This window comes from Anolis sagrei, chromosome X (genome assembly GCF_037176765.1).
Source record: "Anolis sagrei isolate rAnoSag1 chromosome X, rAnoSag1.mat, whole genome shotgun sequence".
Classification (NCBI taxonomy): domain Eukaryota; kingdom Metazoa; phylum Chordata; class Lepidosauria; order Squamata; family Dactyloidae; genus Anolis; species Anolis sagrei.
Window position 1 is genome coordinate 96,464,313 of NC_090034.1, and position 21,054 is coordinate 96,485,366.

Here is a 21,054-nt window from a genome sequence, read left to right on the forward strand (position 1 = left end):
ACATTCAAAGCACCCCCAACAGATGGCCATCCAACCTCTGTTTAAAAGCTGCCAAAGAAGTAGCCTCCACCACACTCCATAGCAGAGAGTTCCACTGCTGAACAGCTCTCACAGTCGGGAAGTTCTTCTTAATGTTCAGATAGAATCTCCTTTCTTGTAGTTTGAAGCCATTGTTCCGCGTCCTAGTCTCCAGGGCAGCAGAAAATGCAGGCAAAACGTCAGGAGAGAATGCTGCTGGGATATGGCCATACAGCCCAAACAACTCACAGCAACCCAGTGATTTCAGCCATGAAAGCCTGTGACAGTACAGTGATCATGTTCTCGTTTAAATGCCTGATTTAGCAAGTCATGAATGCATACAATGTATATATTGTACTTTTGTGTGTTTGGTAAATGGGATATTAAGGACTAAGTTTTGAGATATTCACAATATCTTCATTTTCACCAGGGTTCCTGCTAAACAAAACTGCTACAAAATGATTGGATGAGAGTTCTGCAACTCATTCCCTTCTAAGCATTTATTTTTAAAATTCGGGGAACAATGGATGAGGAAGTGATAGTGAGAATAAAATTAGGAACCTTGGGCTGGCGGGGAAACAATCTCTTTCACTTTTGGGTTAATCTTAAACCTGAGATTTAAACTCCCACTGGAGAACAAATGAAAGGCTTTCTCCACCCAGTCCGACCTTCGGACTTGGCTGAGCTCCAGCATTTCTCTTGGTCAAAGGGACTCCCTGGACAATGTCCGTTCCATTATTTGGTTTTTATGTCCCTCCTGCCCAAAGTGTAGCTATTTTCCATCCTACAGTTCCCAGAATTTGAATGCAAGGCAGGTCTTCTGGGAAGCATCCAATAATAATGTGTAAGGTGGTGGGTCTCAACACTAGTTGGCAGGTTATTATGGGTTTTGGAGCCCCCGGTGGCGCAGTGGGTTAAACTGCTGAGTTGCTGAACTTGCTGACTGAAAGGTTAGCGGTTCAAATCCGGGGAGCAAAGTGAGCTCCCACTGCTAGCCCCAGCTTCAGCCAACCTAGCAGTTCAAAAACATGCAAATATGAGTAGATCAATGGGTACTGCTCCGGCAGGAAGGTAACGGCACTCCATGTAGTCATGGGTCTCAACACTAGTAGGCAAGTCATTATGGGTTTTGGAGCCCCTGGTGGCGCAGTGGGTTAAACCGATGAGCTGCTGAACTTGCTGACTGAAAGATTGGTGGTTCAAATCCGGGGAGCAGGGTGAGCTCCCACTGCTAGCCCCCGCTTCAGCCAACCTAGCAGTTCGAAAACATGCAGATGTGAGTAGATCAATAGGTACTGCTCTGGCGGGAAGGTAACAGCACTCCATGTAGTCATGGGTCTCAACACTAGTAGGCAGGTCATTATGGGTTTTGGAGCCCCCGGTGGTGCAGTGGGTTAAATCACTGAGTTGCTGAACTTGCTGACTGAAAGGTTAGCAGTTCGAATCCGGGGAGCAGGGTGAGCTCCCACTGCTAGCCCCCGCTTCAGCCAACCTAGCAGTTCGAAAACATGCAAATGTGAGTAGATCAATAGGTACTGCTCCAGCGGGAAGGTAACGGCGCTTCATGTATCATGCTGGCCACATGACCTTGGAGGTGTCTACGGACAACGACGGCTCTTTGGCTTAGAAATGTAGATGAGCACCAACCCCCAGAGTCAGACAGTTAATTCTGTAATAATAATAATAATAATAATAATAATAATAATAATAATAATAATCTTTATTTATACCCCGCCACCATCTCCCCAATGGGGACTTGGGGCGGCTTACATGGGGCCAAGCCCAGACAACATATTGCAATAAAATAAAAACCAAGGCATAACATCAAAACAACATCAACAAAATCACATAGAAAAAAAGTATAAACACAATCATAAAATAACATTTCAATAAGCACAATCACAATAACAATGGGCGGGCCACATGTACAGGATAAAATGATTAAAAACTCTAATGAAATAAAAATAGGAGCATGTTATCTGTTTTAACCTTGATTCTAATACAAATCTTGTTTTTAGAAATGTTTATATGGGAGGAAAGCATGTCTTAGAATCGAGGAAACAGGTAGTTATAATTGTGTAGCAATAAATAGACTGCAGGTCTGTAGTTTTTAGCATCATAGAGCCTAAGAATTTGCTTGCTCGTTTCATCATTGCTGTTCTGTTATGGCTTATCCTTCCCAGAAATGGCTTGAAAACACACAAGAATAAATAACCTGCCTCTTGGACGCAACCCACCTCACAGCTCTGTTTATTATTATTAATTATTATTATTATTATTATTATTAATGTATTTATACCCCTCTTTATCTCTGTCAAAGGAGACTCAAATCAGCTTAACAAAAGCATTAACATATTCCTCTCTTTCGTTTCAGGTTACCAGGTGACAGTGCTGGTGCGGGACCCCATTCGACTGCCCCCGGAGCTCCAGCCGGCGCAAGTGGTGGTCGGCGATGTGCTGAACCTGTCGGATGTCAACCGAACCGTGAAGGGCCAGGATGGTGTGATTGTGATCCTCGGCACCCGGAATGACCTCAGTATGAGATGCTGCATCCTTTCCTCTTTGCTTGCCAGCTCTCCATCCCGACCAACTGTTCTCCTGACTTTTCTTCTTCCATCTCCCTTCTGACAGGTCCCACCACAATGATGTCTGAAGGAACCCGGAACATCGTGACCGCCATGAAATCCAATGGCATCCGCAAAGTGGTGGTGTGTCTCTCAGGTAGGGATAAGCATGTAAAGGGATTGATAGGTATCGTGGTTTGGGCATCAGCTGTGTCATTCCGTTGGCATGTCAAACCTGGCCATGACGACATATGCCCTGGGGTGCATCTACACCAGGCCTGGGCAAACTTTGGCCCTCCAGGTGTTTTGGACTTCAACTCCCACAATTCCTAACAGCCTACCGGCTGTTAGGAATTGTGGGAGTTGAAATCCAAAACACCTGGAGGGCCAAAGTTTGCCCAGGCCTGATGTACACAGTAGAATGAATGCAATTTGATACCTCTTGCCATGGATTCATGTTATGGAACTATGGGTGTTGTCGTTTGACAATGCCAAAAAATGCTAAAGCCTCACCAAACTACAAATCCCAGGATTTTTATAATAAGCCATAGTAAAACCTATGGGTTTCAATCACGCAAAGTAGCATCCTACTATGAGCAAGTAGCTCAAATCCATCCTTCTGCCATATTTTTTTTCTCCACTGGGGATGTCAAGCTGAAGAAATACAGCTGGTGGCATTAGTATGCTGCTATTGTTGTTGTTGTTGTTGTTGTTGATATTATTATTATTATTATTATTATTATTATATTAGGAACCCCCGGTGCACAATGGGTTAAAGCCTTGTGCTGGCAGGACTGCTGACCAAAAGGTTGGCGGTTCGAATTTGGGGAGCAGGGTGAGCTCCTGTCTGTCAGCTCCAGCTTCCCATGCGGGGACATAAGAGAAGCCTCCCACAGGATGGTAACACATCCGGGCATTCCCTGGGTAACGTCTGCTGACCAAAAGGTCAGCAGTTCAAATCCAGGGAGCAGGGTGAGCTTCCACCTGTCAGCTCCATCTTTCCATGAGGGGACATGAGAGAAGCCTCTCACAGGATAGTAAAACATCTGGGCGTCCCCTAGGCAATATCCTTGCAGACAACCAATTTCTCCCACACCAGAAGTGGCTTGCAGTTTCTCAAGTCGCTACTGACACACACACACACATATATATATATATGCTTTATCTCTCTCGAAGTAGACTTAGTGGCTCAAAATAAAAGCATTAGCAAAAATATACAAATATACAAACATTAATACATGATTAAATATAAACAGTATTTAAAATTATGAGTTAGAAACCAATAATAATAATAATAATAATAATAATAATAATAATAATAATAATAATAAATCAATATGAGGATTTAAAAATCGAGCTGCAAAGACTCTGGCACAAACCAGTAAAGGTGGTCCCACTTTTGGGAAGTGTCTAGGACTATGTGATGTATCAGCGAATAATGCGTGCAGATCCCAGTAAGGTGGCCTTCTGCAGCTGGCAGATGGTAATGTTGTCAGCGCCGATTGTATTTAAGTGCAGGCCAAGGTCTTTAGGCACTGCACCCAGTGTCAGCAATGTGATCCAATTCAACAGCCAGCAGAGTGTCTGCTGTGGACTCATAATAATAATAATAATAATAATAATAATAATAATTTCTTACCTGCTTCAGACAGGTTATAGAATAATTAAAATACATAAACATTGTAATAAATACCACAAATACATATATTAAAATGTATTTCTATAAAAGAGACCTATTAAAATATATTCCTGTGAAATACATATTGAAATGCACATATTAGAGATTAAACAAAGAGCACGTCTAGTGTTTGTGTGTGTTTTTATCTTTCTTCTTTACCACTTTTTAAAAAACTCTTTACGGTGCAGAGTATGATTCTGTGCAGGCTATGATTCAATTAAAACTGTATTGGGTTGTTGTAAATTTTTTTGGGCTATATGGCCATGTTCTAGAGGCATTTTCTCCTGATGTTTCGCCTGCATTTTGGCTACCAGTATTAAAAAACTCTAAAATTAGAACAGCACAACAACAGAGAGGAAACAAACAAGGACATCTAATCACCTCTCAACAATTTGCACTGCCAGGCAATCAAATGCTAATCAAGGTGGTCAGTTGAAACATTCACACCTAGTTCCAACAGACAAGAGTCCTTTGTCCCACCCTGGTCATTCCACAGATATATAAACCCCTTTTCCTAGTTCCAACAGACCTTACTACCTCTGAGGATGCTTGCCATAGATGCAGGCGAAATGTCAGGAAAAAATGCCTCTAGAACATGCCATAAAGCCCGAAAAAACCTACAACAACCCAGTGATTCCGGCCATGAAAGCCTTCGACAATACATAAAACTGTATTGGTTCCTAAGTCAAACCTCTTTGGTTCCTCACTCTTCTTGTATCATTGTACCTTGTTGCAATGCTATCATGGGGTTTTCTTTCCATGACTCATTCAGGGTTTTGTGTCCAATTTGGGCCTTTGTCTTTCCTTTTTAGCCTGAAAAAGCGTGAAGCCTTGCCCAAGGTCACCTAATGGGTTTCCATTGTTCATTCCTTTGCAACTTCCATTGAGAGGTAGATTGCCTCTGGACATGGAGGCTTCATTCAGCCGCCACAGCTGGGAGTTACTGAGATCATTCAGCTCCCCTTTGCTTGATCCTTAGCAACTGCTATTGAGAGATAGATTGCCTCTGGACATGGAGGTTTCATTTAGCTGGGAGTTGTTGATATCATCACCCTATGAATGTGTCTCATCGCATTTCAAAGTCTTTGGTTTGATTGCCTGAGTACATCCGCCAGCTTGTGGTGCATTATGTAACAGTGCAAGCTTGCCCACTTGAATGCTTCTATATTAATACACATCCCTGCTCATGGAAAACTAAGATGTGTAGCTTTTTGTGTATGGGTTTTTTTTAAAAAATAGGGGAAAATTTCATTACTGCAGTTCAAGAAAAGTCTTGCTACATTCTCAGGCTATTGATGCTATTTGCCATGAAGTCTGCTTTGATATACTTACTTTGGCAATCCCTCGTTGTCTGAGTAGCATAGTCTTCCAGGATCAATGTACTGGCGGTGGGTCCGTAGGGTGGAGCCCTATTCTTGATCTGCATCTTCTCCCACAGTGAGGGCATCGGTTTCCAGGTGGAAAGTGGTCCCAGTCGGGGTTGGCTTCCTCTTGGCACGTTTCTCTCTTTCAGCCTCCATTCGTGCCTCTTCAAATTCTACAGCACTGCTGGTCACAGCTGACCTCCAGCTGGAGCGCTCAAGGGCCACGACTTTCTAGATCTCAGTGTCTATGCCAGAGTTTTTAAGGTTCACTTTGAGCCTTACTTACTTACTTAGGCGATCCCTTGTAGTCTGAGGATGATGGTCCTCCAAAGTCGGTGTTCTGTTGATGGGTCCGTATGTGACTGTGGAGCCCAATTCTTGATCTGCATCTTCTCCCGCAGTGAGGGCATTGGTTTCCAGGTGGAAGGCGGTCCCGGTCGGGGTTGGCTTAACTATCTTCCTCTTGGCATGTTTCTCTCTTTCGCCCTCCATTCGTGCCTCTTCAAATTCTACAGCACTGTTGGTCACAGCTGACCACCAGCTGGAGCGCTCAAGGGCCAGGGCTTCCCAGTTCTCAGTGTCTGTGCCAGAGTTTGTAAGGTTGGCTTTGAGCCCATCTTTCAATCTCTTTTCCTGCCCACCAATATTCAGTTTTCCATTCTTGAGTTCGGAATAGAGCAACTGCTTTGGGAGATGGTGGTCGGGCATCCGGACAACGTGGCTGCTCCAGCAGAGTTGATTTTTTTGGTTGTGTCAGCAAGCCGCTTCTGGTGTAAGAGAATTGGCCGTCTGCAAGGTCGTTGCCCAGGGGACGCCCGGATGATTTGATGTTTTATCATCCTTGTGGGGGGCTTCTCTCATGTGCCTGCACGAGGAGCTGGAGCTGATAGAGGGAGCTCATCCGCCTCTCCCCAGATTCGAACCTGCAACCTTCAGTCCTGCCAGCACAGGGGTTTACCCACTGCGCCACCGGGGGCTCCAAGAGGAGTTGATGGCGGAGGATAATCGCTTTAATGCTGGTGGTCTTTGCTTCTTCCAGCACGCTGATGTTTGTCCACTTGTCTTCCCAAGAGATTTGGAGTATTTTTCAGAGGCAGCACTGATGGAATCGTTCCAGGAGTTGCATGTGACGCATGTAGACCGTCCACTTCTCGCAGGCGTATAGCAGGGTTGGGAGGACAATAGCTTTATAAATAAGCATCTTGGTATCCCTACAGATGTCCTGGTCCTCAAACACTCTCTGCTTCATTTGGAAAAAAGCTGCACTTCAATACATGCACCTTTTAACAAAAGCCTTTCAAGAGTTCATCAATCAATCTGCGCAGCTCAGGTCTTGCAAAGTCCAGAGTGTGGTTTCCTTGATTGAATCAGCTCTTTGTTAGGAACAGAACCTGAATAGTGCTTTAGTATTGCATTTCCTTGAGTCTAAGATGCACTTTCCCCTCATTCCAATATCTCTAAAAACAAAAGTGGCTACATGTCAGACTACACAGAGAAACCATTGAAATCCACAAGTGTGTGGACAATTTAAACAGAAAGGAGGAAACCTTGAAAATGAACACAATCTGATGACCAGTATTTAAAAAACCCTCTAAAATCAGGTCAGTAACACTCAAAAATAGGGGAATTCCAGACAAGAAGCAATTAGGGCCAGCTAACACCTCTTAACAAAGGACACCCCAGACAGCAACCAGTCAGGCTTTGAAGCTGTAAGGCCATTCAGTGGTCAATTGCAACATTCACACCTGTCTCAAGCAGGCAAGAGTTCTTTTTCCCACCCTGGAGATTATTACACAGATGCATAAACCTCACTTGCTTAGTTTCATAGAATCATAGAATCAAAGAGTTGGAAGAGACCTCATGGGCCTAACCCAGAGACCTCATGGGCCTAACCCTAACCCAGTCCAACCCCCTGCCAAGAAGCAGGAATATTGCATTCAAATCACCCCGACAGATGGCCATCCAGCCCCTGTTTAAAAGCTTCCAAAGAAGGAGCCTCCACCACACTCCGGGGCAGAGAGTTCCACTGCTGAACGGCTCTCACAGTCAGGAAGTTCTTCCTCATATTCAGATGGAATCTCCTCTCTTGTAGTTTGAAGCCATTGTTCCGCATCCTAGTCTCCAAGGAAGCAGAAAACAAGCTTGCTCCCTCCTCCTTGTGGCTTCCTCTCACATATTTATACATGGCTATCATATCTCCTCTCAGCCTTCTCTTCTTCAGGCTAAACATGCCCAGCTCCTTAAGCCGCTCCTCATAGGGCTTGTTCTCCAGACCTTTGATCATTTTAGTCACCCTCCTCTGGACACATTCCAGCTTGTCAATATCTCTCTTGAATTGTGGTGCCCAGAATTGGACACAATATTCCAGGTGTGGTCTAACCAGAGCAGAATAGAGGGGTAGCATGACTTCCCTAGATCTAGACACTATGCTCCTATTAATTCAGGCCAAAATCCCATTGGCTTTTTTTGCCGCCACATCACATTGTTGGCTCATGTTTAACTTGTTGTCCACGAAGACTCCCAAGATCTTTTTCCCACGTACTGCTCTCGAGCCAGGCATCCCCCATTCTGTATCTTTGCATTTCGTTTTTCCTGCCAAAATGGAGTATCTTGCATTTGTCACTGTTAAACTTCATTTTGTTAGTTTTGGCCCATCTCTCTAATCTGTCAAGATCATTTTGAATCCTGCTCCTGTCTTCTGGAGTATTGGCTATCCCTCCCAATTTCCAACAGACCTCACAACCTCTGAGGATGCCTGCCATAAGTGTGGGTGAAACGTTAGGAGAGAATGCTTCTGGAACATGGCCATACAGCCTAGAGAACTCACAGCAACCCAGGAGTGAGATTTTTTTTTTGTCATTTCAGGAGAGATTGAGAAACTGCAAGTTGCTTGGTGTGAGAGAATTGGCCGTCTGCAAGGACGTTGCCCAGGGAATGCCTGGATGTTTTGATGTTTTACCATCCTTGTGGGAGGCTTCTCTCATGTCCCTGCATGGGGAACTGGAACTGACAGAGGGAGCTCATCCACGCTTTCCTCGGATTCAAACCTCTAACCTGTTGGTCTTCAGTCCTGCCAGCACAGGGCTTTAACCCATTGTGTCACTGGGGGCTCCTAATAATAATCTAATTTTATATTGTTATTGTTATTATTATTTGAAAGACAACAAGATGAGTCCACAGCAAACAAGATCACTCTGCTGGCTGTTGTATTGGATTACACATTGGACACTTCCCAAGTGTCTAGGACTGTGTGATATATTGGCGAATAATGCATGCAGATCCCAGTAGGGCGGCCTTTTGAAACTGGCAGATGGTAATCCTGTCAGCGCCGATTGTGTTTAAATGCAGGCCAAGGTCTTTAGGCACTGCACCCAGTGTGCCGATCACCACTGGGACAACCTTTACTGGTTTGTGCCAGTCTCTTTGCAGTTTGATCTTTATATCATCATATCATGTCATTATTATTATTATTATTATTATTATTATTATTATTATACTGATTACACCCACGTAGTGATGCCAACAGACTTTCCCTCCCAGAAAATCAGGAGGCAAAGATAGTGAGACAGAAAGATAGATATTCTGTTGGTGGTACAGACATTTGTGTGCCTTAGAATCAAGAAATATGATACTATAATTTTTATTATTATTATTATTATTATTATTATTATTATTATTTCAGCATACCAATTTTTCCTTCCATCTCTATCTTGAGTTGTTATTTTACTCCAAAAGTGGGATAGCTTGCATTCTAATCCTAGGAGATAGGTCAGATATAGTTTGTGTAAATATTATAAAACCTTGGCCAGAAAGATGTCTGTCTGAACCTATAAAAAGCCTTCCTTCTCCAAGTCTTGTTTACTAGATAGTCCAAAGGGTTTGACCCTGGACAAGGCAATTTAGTGTGAACTCAGTATCTTGCAACATCTCATGGTGTGTGCTGTATAATTTCAATAGGCCATGTACCTAGTTTTCATAGAGTTGGAAGAGACTCCAAGGGCAAAGTCCTTGCAGACGGCCAGTTCTCTCACACCAGAAGCAACCTGCGGTTTCTCGAGTTGCTCCTGACAGGGATGCTTGAAAGGGTTATTTTCTGTTTCAGTGTGCCGTACTTACTTTGGAAGTAGTTTTTCTACTCCATAAACCACAACAAATCCAAGGGCTAGTTAGACTAAACCATGGATTGATGCAATCAAAGCCATCCCAACAGATGCCCACCCAGCCTCCAGAGAAGGACTCTGGAGACTCCACTAGGCCCCAAGGCAGCATATTCCAATGCCAAACAGCTCTTACCATCAGGAGTTCTTCCTAATGTGTATGTGAATCTATTTTTCCTGCAATTTGCTCCATGTCCTGGTCTGTAGAGCAATAGAAACCAAGCTTGTCCCCTTCTCAATGTGACATGCTTTCAAATAGTCAAACATGGCTATCATATCCCTCTCAACCTTTACTTCTCAATGTCAGCAATGCTTGTAAACTGGATGCATGTCCCATTCTGTGTCTGTCTTTGCCCCCATGTAGCCTTCCTCATGTGGGATTTGGACAAGGTCCCCGCCAAGCTGCGGCCAGTGACAGAAGACCACATCCGGATGCAGCAGATCCTGAAAGAGTCGGGGCTGGACTGCGTCTACGTCATGCCGCCCCACATCGCAGGTACGAATTCACAACCAGTGCCCATCCTGGCATTGGGGATTTGCCACAACTGGGCTGCCAATGCGAGCAATGACTTGTGGCAGGGTTGGTGGTAGCTCTGTTTATTTTGACTCTATATATTTGTGGAAGGGAAGCCTCTATGCAAATAGATTCCTGTTGCTGCATGTTTTGGCCTGCATTCCCATTCAAGTTTGGCACAGGGCTTCACGTGGTATTTGAGCAATGCAAGCCACCCACCCACGCGGTTCGGAGCTAAATTAAGAGCGGATTCTGATCACAGTGGAGCTCTGCAAAATGTGCGGTGTTCTTTTTTCATTAAAATGGCAGGGAAGAAACATTTCCAAGCTTGTAAAAAGGATTATGTGTCATTTAGGTGGTGCATAACCCTTTTGTGTCCTTTTCCTGCCTTGGTGGCTTTCAAGTCATGAGATCTTTGGCTTTTCGAACCATAAATGTATGGGTACTTTGATTTTGGTGGAGAGAAGCATAAAAGGAGTACATATTCCTATCCTTCGGAGCCCCCAGTGGCACAGCAGGTTAAAGCGCTGAGCTGCTGAACTTACTGACGGAAAGGTCGGCAGTTCGAATCCAGGAAGCGGGGTGAGCTCCCACTGTTAGCCCCGGAATCTGCCAACCTAGCAGTTCAAAAACATGCAAATGTGAGTAGATCAATAGGTACTGCTTCTGCAGGAAGGTAAGGGCACTCGACGCCATCATGCCGGCCACATGAGCTTGGAGGTGTCTACGAACAATGTCGGCTCTTCGGCTTAAAAATGGAGACAATCACCAACCCCCAGAGTCAGATATAACTAGACTTAATGTCAGGGAAAACCTTTACTATTACTATATAATATACAATTATTATATTGTATTGTTAGTATTATATTGTATTACATTATAATATTATGATCAATATTATATGTACATATATTTTTAGCATAGCCCAATATTAATATTATGTATTACTATATTGTACTATACCACTATACTGATATATTAGTAGTAATATTACATGTAATATATACTATACAATTATATTGTATTATTACTAGTAGTATTATATTGTATTACATTATAATAAGTAAAGGTAAGGGTTTTCCTCTGACATTAAGCCGTCCTGAGTCCCTCTGCAGAGGTTGAGAAAGGACGGGATATAAAAGCCCTAAATAAATAAGTCCAGTTGTGTCCGACTCTGGGGTTGGTGCTCATCTCCATTTCTAAGCAAAGAGACGGTGTTGTCCAGCATGACTGCATGGAGCATCATTACCTTCCCCCCAGAGCGGTACCTATTATCTATTCACATTTGCATGTTTTCGAACTGCTACATTGGCAGAAGCTGGCCTAAGAGCAGGAGCTCACCCCACTCTCTGGATTCAAATCACCGACATTTTGGTCAGCAAGTTCAGCAGCTCAGCGTTTTAACCCATTGTGCCACCAGGGGTCCCTGTGTCCTGGTTATATAGTACATGTAATATTATATATTATATACTGTATTACATGTAATATTACTAATAATATTTCATTATAGTGGTATCATACAATATAGTAATATATAATGCTAATATTGTACTATGCTAATACGAGGGGTATTTTTTAAGTAAGGTCTGTTTGAACATAAGTACACAACAAAAGTTTATTTCAAAAAAGTACATTTATTTTCAGAAAGTACATACTTCACTCTATTTTTCGACATAGTTGCCAAGTTTGTTCAAACACTTATCATACCTCTGAACCAATTTTAAAACACCCTCTTCATAAAAACTTGCCGCCACCAAAAGCCACCAAATCGTCTGTAATCAAAGAAGGGTGACCGGAACGGTCCTTATCATGGACGTTGTCACGGCCATCTTTGAATTGTCGTACCCAGTTACGCACTTTGCTTTCACTCATAACAGTATCACTGTACACTTCACAAATCTGTCGATGAATTTCTGCAGCAGGCAGGTTCCTTGCTGACAAAAACGGTATCACTGAGCGAACCTCACATGCGGAGGGTGAGTTGATAATCTTAAACATTTTTAAAGCACAGAACAGAACCGTACAGGTTAGCTACAGAGCGGAAACTGAGCACAGTTGTTCCCGAGGCATGCCGGTACACGACGCACACGCTCGTTGCGGTATGCGCGCGAACTACTAGTGTCTACAACAAAACGGACCTTACTTAAAAAATACCCCTCGTAATATAATGTACTATGCTCCAGCTGGGGCTAACAGCAGGAGCTCATGCCACTCCCGAGATTTGAACCTGTGACCTTTTGGTCAACAAGTTCAGCAGCTCAGCGCTTTAACCCACTCCTTTGCATTTGCTTTTAAATAAAAAATATTAAAAGGGATGTGGTCAAAAGGGTGTGATTGAGCGAGGTATTGGCGAGGAAAGCCCCATAAAACCCCAGGAAAAGAGTTGTGTTATTGAGTCACTAAATGCCTCTCCTGAGCGTCTAATCTGAGCAATCCTGCCCTTCCAGGTGACCAGCCGCTCACAGGGGACTATACGGTGACGGTGGACACTTCGAGCGGATCCAGAGTCATCTCCAAACACGACCTCGGGCACTTCTTCCTCAAGTGCCTCACTACTTCGGAGTACGATGGGAAGAACGTCTACCTCTCCCGGCATTACCCCAAGGAGTGATGCCTCCTCCCCTGCCCCTTTTTCTCCTTCTGCCCTCTTCCAAGATGGAAGCGGAAGGCTCCCCCCGCTCTTGTTGACAAAGGGAAACTCTCACTCGCTTTGCTGTCCCCTCCCTTGATGCCGTCTCTCTGCCTTTTGTGCTCTCGAGTGCCTTTCTCCCGTGTGAACCCTGGAAGGGGGGATGTACCCTACAAGTGTCAGGAAATCGCGTGGCCACCATTGCATGCCAACGTCTTTCTGAATTCAGGGTAGAAGGGGGAATAGAACCGCGTATGTCACACTTCTGCCCTGTGTGTGCTTTGTGCGGTGATTTTGAGCTATCAAGGAAGGAATAGATATGTTATATGTTCTGGGTTTGAGGTCTGGGTAAACAAAGCATTGGGTTGCTGTGCGTTTTCCAGGCTATATGGCCATGTTCCAGCAACATTCACTCCTATTGTTTTGTCTGCATCTGTGGCTGGCATCCTCAGAGGTTATTTTGGGAGTGATGCATATACCTGTGGAATGTCCAGGGTGGGAGAAAGAATCCTTATCTGTTCAAGCAGGTGTGAATGTTGCATTTAGCAAGCCTCAATTAGCATTTGAGTAACTATGATTTTTGCAAAGTCAACCAGTGAGGGGATCTGCATAGAGGTAGCCTGGCCTTTGTTGCCTGGAGGCATCCTCTGTTTGGGAGGTGTTCTCTGGGAGGTATTTTTTCTTAAGATGCCAGCCACAGATGCAGGCGAAACATGGAGAGAATGCTGCTGGAACATGGTCATAGAGCTCAAAACAATTCATAGCAACCCAGTGATTTCGGCCATGAAAGCCTTCAACAAACAAATTATTATTATTATTATTATTATTATTATTATTATTATTATTTCGGACATTTGTATCACGTCTAACAGTCGGCACACCATGGTGCCCACAACCAAAAGCATAAATATACAATTTAAATAAAAAAATATAAAAACATTCAAACAGTCAAAACATTGTATCATCAAAGGCTTTCATGGCCAGAATCACTGGGTTGCTGTGAGCTTTCCGGGCTGTATGGCCATATACCAGAAGCATTCTCTCCTGACATTTCGCCCACATCTATGGCAGGCATCTTCGGAGGTTGTGAAACCTCTCAACCTTTGAGGATGCCTGCCATAGATGCAGGCGAAACATCAGAAGAGAATGCTTCTGAAACATGGTCATAGAGCCCGGAAAACACACAACCCCCCAAACAAGAGATTGCACCACCAGCCCCCTTCTTCGTGCATGAATGTATAGGTTTTAGACTCACGCAGTCCTAACTGCAAAATGGCCAAGGGTGCATCTACACTGTGGAAAGAATGCAGTTCAATGTCACTTTAACAGCCATCATTCAGTGTTATGGATTCCTGGGGTTTTTAGCATTCCCTAACAAGGACCATGTCAAACTATAACTCCCAAGTGGTCATGGAAGTTAAAGTGGTGTCAAACTGCACAAACGCTACAGTGCAGACACACCTTAAGTCTTGCTAATCAAAAGGGTAACATTGTGAGACATTCCTTAGCTGGAAAGCGAATAAAAATGCATTTTTAAAAGGTGACCCACCAGGGCAAAGTGGCGAGATATGTTTGCATTCATGTTAACCGGCTACCTTTCTTTCTGTTTTGCGTCCAAGAGACCTTGTTCCATCGTCATTGCTGAGAAAGTCTGTGTAACTTGAAAGTATACATCCTGATAACAGGCGCTGATTGAATAAAAAAGTATATTTTGACCTATTTCGTTTTTCGGAGTTTGATATTGCAACTGAAATCTCACTGGGTAGAAAACACAGGTAAAGGTTTCCCCTGACATTAAGTCTAGTCGTGTCCAACTCTGAGGGGTGGTACTCATCTCCATTTCAAATCCAAAGTGTCGCCGTTGTCCATAGACACCTCCAAGGTCATGTGGCCAGCATGATTGCATGGAGCACCATTACCTCCCCACCAGAGCTGTACCTCTTCATCTACTCACATTTGCATGTTTTGGAACTGCAGGGTTGGCAGAAGCTGGAGCTAACAGCAGGAGCTCACCCCCGCTCATTGGATTCATAATCCCCCCATTATGAAAACATAATCCCCCATTATCTTTGAAAGCAACATAGCGCTATTATTCTGGGCTTTCTGTAAACTATACAGAAAGCCCAGATATTGCTAATTGGTAACAATAGATTTGTTTATTGATTAGTCCTCTGACCATATCAACAGTAATAGACAAAAGACAAGTATACACAGACACAATAAACACAAATCCCCATCCGAATACTTCTGTAATAGTTAGCTTAAAGGACATATTTTAAAGCCTAATCCTTTGTTGGAAGGTGTTAGTTGGAGGTGTTATACAGTAGAGGTGAGGGCATCCCTCTTGTTCTTTGCTGAACCTAAATGTTGATCCGGTTTGCGGATGAGTAGGACATCTAGAAATGGCATTTTCTTTTTCCATGGTGAATTGGATGTTTGGATGGATGCTGTTGAAGTGGTCCAGGAACTTGTTTGGACCACTCTAACAACTAGATGGACTTTTCCCCCCTCATTCCAATATCTCTAAAAACAAAAGTGACTACATGTCCAACTACACAGAGAAGCCACAAGCATGTGGACATTTTCAACAGAAAGGAGGAAACCATGAAAATGAACAAAATCTGGCTTACCAGTATTTTAAAAAGCTCTAAAATCAGGATAGTAAATAAAGGGCAACACTCAGAAAGCAGGGGAAGTCCAGACAAGAATCAATCAGGGCAACTAACACTTCCCAACAAAGAATTCCCCCCAGGCAGCAACCAGCCAGGCTTTGAAGCTGCAAGGCCATTCAATGCTAATCAAGGTGGCCAATTGCAACATTCACACATGCCTCAAACAGACAAGAGTTCTTTCTCCCACCTTGGACATTCCACAGATATATAAACCTCCCTTGCCTAGTTTCCAACACACCCCTCAACCTCTGAGGATGCCTGCCATAGATGTGGGTGAAATTTCAGGAGCGAATATTTCTGGAACATGGCCATATTGCCTGGAAAACTCACAGGAACCCAGTGGGATTTCATCCACAATAACAAAGTTTCTGGAGGATAATAACTACTTGCAAAGTAAATACCACAGAAACAAACAGAAAATAACACTTTAAAACCAAGAACAGCGGAAAATATTCAAATTTTGTAATGGGAGTTTTAGCTTTACTAAGTCCTTAGCCTTCTCTGCTGGGATCTCTCCAAACTGCAGCTCCCATTATTCCCTAACATTGATCCCTGTCAATTAAAGGGCTGCCAAACTGCATTAAATGCACTCAGACTCTCGGGGCCCTTCCAGACAGGGGCGGCTCAACCCATTACGCAAAGTAAGCATTTGCAGTATAGTTGATTTTCCCAGGGGCGCTCTTGAGGTGCTCTTGGGGGAAAATAGACCTTGACATATGTACCTTGTAGTTACTGGGATGTATAGTTCACCTACAATCAAAGAGCATTCTGAACTCCACCAATGATGGAATTGAACCAAATATGGCACACAGAACTCCCACGAGAAACAGAAAATATATATCAGTGATTGATTGGGGGGGGGGGGGGGGCGCAAAATACTGTTTGCTTACCGTTGAAAATTACCTAAGTCCACCTATGCTTCCAGACATGCCTTATATCCCAGGATCTGATCCCAGGTTCTCTGCTTTAAATGAGTCCACACTACCAGATAATCTGGGATAACAGAAAACATGGGATGAGATCCTAGGATACAGGAACTGTCTGGAAGGGCCCTTAGGCTCTGTCTAGCAATCCTGGGAAAATGTTACTTATCTTAAGGTGCATCTACACAGTTTTGACACCCCTTTCACTGCTTTTGAGAAGCTGGGATTTGCAGTTTCCCCAAAGCCGCTTTGAGTCTCCTGCGGGAGAGATAAAGTGGGGAATAGTAAAGGTTGTCCCCTGACATTAAGTCCAGTCATGTCTGACTCTGGGGTGTGGTGCTCATCTCCATTTCTAAGCCGAAGAGCCAGCGTTGTCCGTAGACACCTCCAAGGTCATGTGGCCGGCATGACTGCATGGAACGCCAGTAGGCTGTTAGGAATTGTGGAAGTTGAAGTCCAAAACACCCAGAGGGCCCAAGTTTGCCCATGCCTGGTGTAGATGCAACGTAAGAGCAGATATCCAGAAAAGTGGGAGTCCTAGAGCTGCATTTCACAACCTGGGAATCAGGACCACTGGGAGGGGGTCGTGAGGGGGGCGTCAGAGGGGTTGCCAAAGACCATCAGAAAACACAATATTTTCTGTTGCACATGGGGGTTCTGTTTGGGAAGTTTGACCCAATTCTATCATTAGTGTGGTTTAGAATGCTTGTTGATTGTAGGTGAACTATACATCCCAGCAACTACAACTCCCAAGTGTCAAGGTCTATTTTATCCAAACTCCACCAGTGTTCCCATTTGGGCATATTGAATATTTGTACCAAGTTTGGGCCAGATCCATCATTGTTTGAGTCCACAGTGCTCTCTGGATGTAGGTGAACTACAACTCCAAAACTCAAGGTCAACGCCCACCAAACCTTTCCAGTATTTTCTGTTGGTCATTGGAGTTCTGTGTGCCAAGTTTGCATCAACTCCATTGTTCTGGTAGTTCAAGGCACTTTTTGACTGTAGGTGAACTATAAATCCCAGCAACTGCAACTTCCAAATGTCAAAGTCAGTTTCCCCCAAACTCCACCAGTGTTCACATTTGGGCATATTGAGTAGTCGTGTCAAGTTTGGTCCAGATCCATCATTGTTTGAGTCCACAGTGCTCTCTGGATGTAGATGAACTACAACTCCCACTCAAGATCAATGCCCACCAAGCCCTTCCAGTATTTTCTGTTGGTCCTGGGATTTCTGTGTGTCAAGTTTGGTTCAATTCCATTGTTGGTGGAGCTCAGAATGCTCTTTGATTGTAGGTGAACTATAAATCCCAGCAATTACAACTCCCAAGTGCCAAGGTCTAGTTTCCCCAAACTCCACCAGTGTTCCCATTTGGGCATATTGAGTATTCGTACCAAGTTTGATCCGGATCCATCATTGTTTTGAGTCCACAGTGCTCTCTGGATGTAGGTGAACTACAACTCCCAAACTCTAGGTCAATGCCCACCAAACCTTTCCAGTATTTTCTGTTGAGGAACTGTATTAAGATGTAACATGAGAAATTGTATTAAGGGGTCGCAGCATTGGGAAAGTTGAGAACCACTGACCTAGAGGCTCCCCAACCTAAATTTACCTTGGAAAGAAGCTGGCCAATCAGAGCGCGCCCTTCAGAAAGCCCAGCAATGGGCGCCAAGCCCCCTCCCCATTTCCTAGGGAATAAAAGCAGGACTCCCCAGGCTGAGACCCAAACCGAGAAGGCATCCTTGGCTGGAGGAAATTACCGGGAAACCCCACACAACCCTTCCAAAAGGTAAGTCGCATTCTTCCTCCTTTACATTTGGAAGGATTGGGGAGGAAGCAAGGTTGGAGAGAGGAGAATTATTCGGGTGGGCTTGATTGACTTTAATTTATACCCCGCTTTTTCCTTCCAGTGAGCCGGAAACCTCTCTCCCGCTTGTCCTCATCACAACAATCCTGAGCCAGAAACCGCGACAGGACAGCCAGTCTCTGGAGAAGAATCTCTTCGCCATCCCTCTCTTTCAGCTTGCAAAACCCAAGGTAACTATATCTATCTATCTATCTATCTATCTATCTATCTATCTATCTATCTATCTATCTATATCCCTAGGTAGAAGAACTGAGTCTATTCGGACTTTAATTCTGGGGCATCTTGACCCGGGTTCTTCCGAATATATATTTCCTTCCCCTTGGATCACACCTCCCAACACTCCTGATGTATCACACCTTCCATCATGCCTGATTTTTCCTCCCTTTGGGTCATTGGGTCACATCTGCCATCACCCCCGATTTTTCCTCCTTTTGGACCATACCTCGCATCATCTCGGATTTTTCACCCTTTGGTTCACATCTGCTATCATCCCCGATTTTTCCTCTTTTTGGACCACACCTGCCATCATCCCAGATTTTTCCTCCTTTTGGATCACACCTTCCATCACCCCCGATTTTTCCCTCCCTTTGGGTCACATCTCCCACCATCCCCAATTTTCCCTCCCTTTGGATCACACCTCCCATCATCCCCGATGTTTCCTCTTTTTGGACCACACCTCCCATCATCCCAGATTTTTCCTCCTTTTGGATCACACCTTCCATCACCCCCGATTTTTCCCTCCCTTTGGGTCACATCTCCCACCATCCCCAATTTTCCCTCCCTTTGGATCACACCTCCCATCATCCCCGATGTTTCCTCTTTTTGGACCACACCTCCCATCTTCCGTGATTTTTCTTCCCCTTGGATCACACCTCCCATCAACCCTGATGCTTCTTCCTTTTCGGTCACACCTCCCATCATTCCCAATGCTTCTTCCCTTTGGATCACACTGCCCACTTTCCCTGATTTTTCCTCCCTTTGGGTCACGTCTGCCACCCTTGATTTTTCCTCCTTTTGGACCATACCTCCCATCATCCCTGATTTTTCTTCCCTTTGGATCACACCCTCCATCATCCCTGATTTTTCTTCCCTTTGGATTTCCCCCCTTTTAAGCCAGGATCCTAACCCTATTACTATATTGATGTGACAAGAGGTGGAAGAGGACGTGTCTGGGTTCCTTTACATTTGGAAGGATTGGGGAGGAAGCAAGGTTGGAGTCTTGGAGAGGAAGAGGGTCAACGGAGGGGTTGCAATCAGTTTATAAGCAGCAGGACTCTGGCCTAAACTAGACTGGATTTATAATAATTATTATGATTTTTATTTTATTACCTGCCACTCCTTAGGGCAGTGTTTCACAACCTTCCTATTGCCGCGACCCCTTAAAACAGTTCTTCATGTTGTGTTGACCCCCAACCATAACATTATTTTTGTTGCTACTTCATAACTTTAATTTTGCTACTTTATGAATCATAATGTAAATACCTGATATGCAGGATGTATTTTCATTCACTGGACCAAATTTGGTACAAATACCCGATTCACCCAAATTTGAATACTGGTGGGGTTGAGGGGGATTGATTTTGTCATTTGGGAGTTGTAGTTGCTGGACTTTATAGTTCACTTATAATCAAAGTATATTCTGAACTCCACCAATGATAGAATTGAACCAAATTTAGCACACAGAACTCCCATGACAAACAGAAAATACTGGATTAGGTGGGCATTGACCTTGATCATGGGAGTTGTAGTTCACCTACATCTAAAAAGCACTGTGGACTCAAACAATGGAGGATCTGGACCAAACTTGGCACAAATACTCAATATACGCAAATGTGAATACTGGTAGAGTTTGGGGAAAACTGACCTTGATGTTGGGTAGTTGCTGGGATGTATAGTTCACCTACAATCAAAGAGTACTCTGAACCCCACCAATGATAGAATTGGGCCAAACTTCCCACACGAACCCCCATGACCAACAGAAAGTACTGTGTTGTCTGATGGTCTTTGGCGACCCCTCCAACACCTCCTCATGAGCCCCCCAGGGGTCCTAACCCCCAGGTTGGGAAACACTGCCTTAGGGCTTTCAAGAATCTCCCTATTTGAGTCTTTGGGACTGTGTCCTGGTTTGTAGTTTTGCTCATAGGGTTGGGGGGGGGGGGGGGGCAAAGCCTTCTCAGGCCCCTTCTACTCTACCATATAATTCTAATTATCAAAACACATTCTCTGCTTTGAACTGGATTAAATGAGTCTAGATTGCCAGTTGAAGACCAAAACACCTGGAGGACCACAATTTGCCCATGTTTGGTATACATACTCTGGCCTTTGCATTCCCACCCATCCTTATCAGTGTTCTCTCTCCTCTCCTTCCAGTGAAAGCATGTCTCGGAGTGGCAAGCGCAAGGCCTCTCATCAGACCGGCAGTTCGGCAAGGAGGGTGATCCGGCGCCGTGTCCGCTACATGAAGCTGTCTCTCTCCAAGATGTCAGACTTGCAAAAGAGCCGTTGTGAGGACATGCGGGTCCAGGTCCTCCTGAAAAACACCTACTACCAGCTGAAGAACAGCATTACCACCCAGTTCCCGAGCTGGGGCCAAGAAGAATCAGCTCACCAGCCCACACACCCAAATGGGATGGATCAGCTCTCTCCTGTTGGAGAGCATCACCTGCAA

At 44.3% G+C, this 21,054-nt stretch overlaps 1 protein-coding gene across 1 annotated transcript in view; it reads left to right on the plus strand.

Moving 5' to 3' along the window:
* LOC132780135 (flavin reductase (NADPH)) overlaps nucleotides 1-14,643 on the plus strand; it is a 29,936-nt gene extending 15,293 nt beyond the window's left edge. Inside the window, exons 2-5 of the mRNA XM_060783682.2 lie at nucleotides 2,393-2,554; nucleotides 2,650-2,739; nucleotides 10,146-10,277; nucleotides 12,743-14,643. Coding sequence (XP_060639665.1) covers nucleotides 2,393-2,554; nucleotides 2,650-2,739; nucleotides 10,146-10,277; nucleotides 12,743-12,906 — 548 coding nt within the window. The 3' untranslated portion in view covers nucleotides 12,907-14,643. The remainder of the gene's footprint in view (nucleotides 1-2,392; nucleotides 2,555-2,649; nucleotides 2,740-10,145; nucleotides 10,278-12,742) is intronic.
* The last annotated feature ends 6,411 nt before the right edge of the window (nucleotides 14,644-21,054 follow it).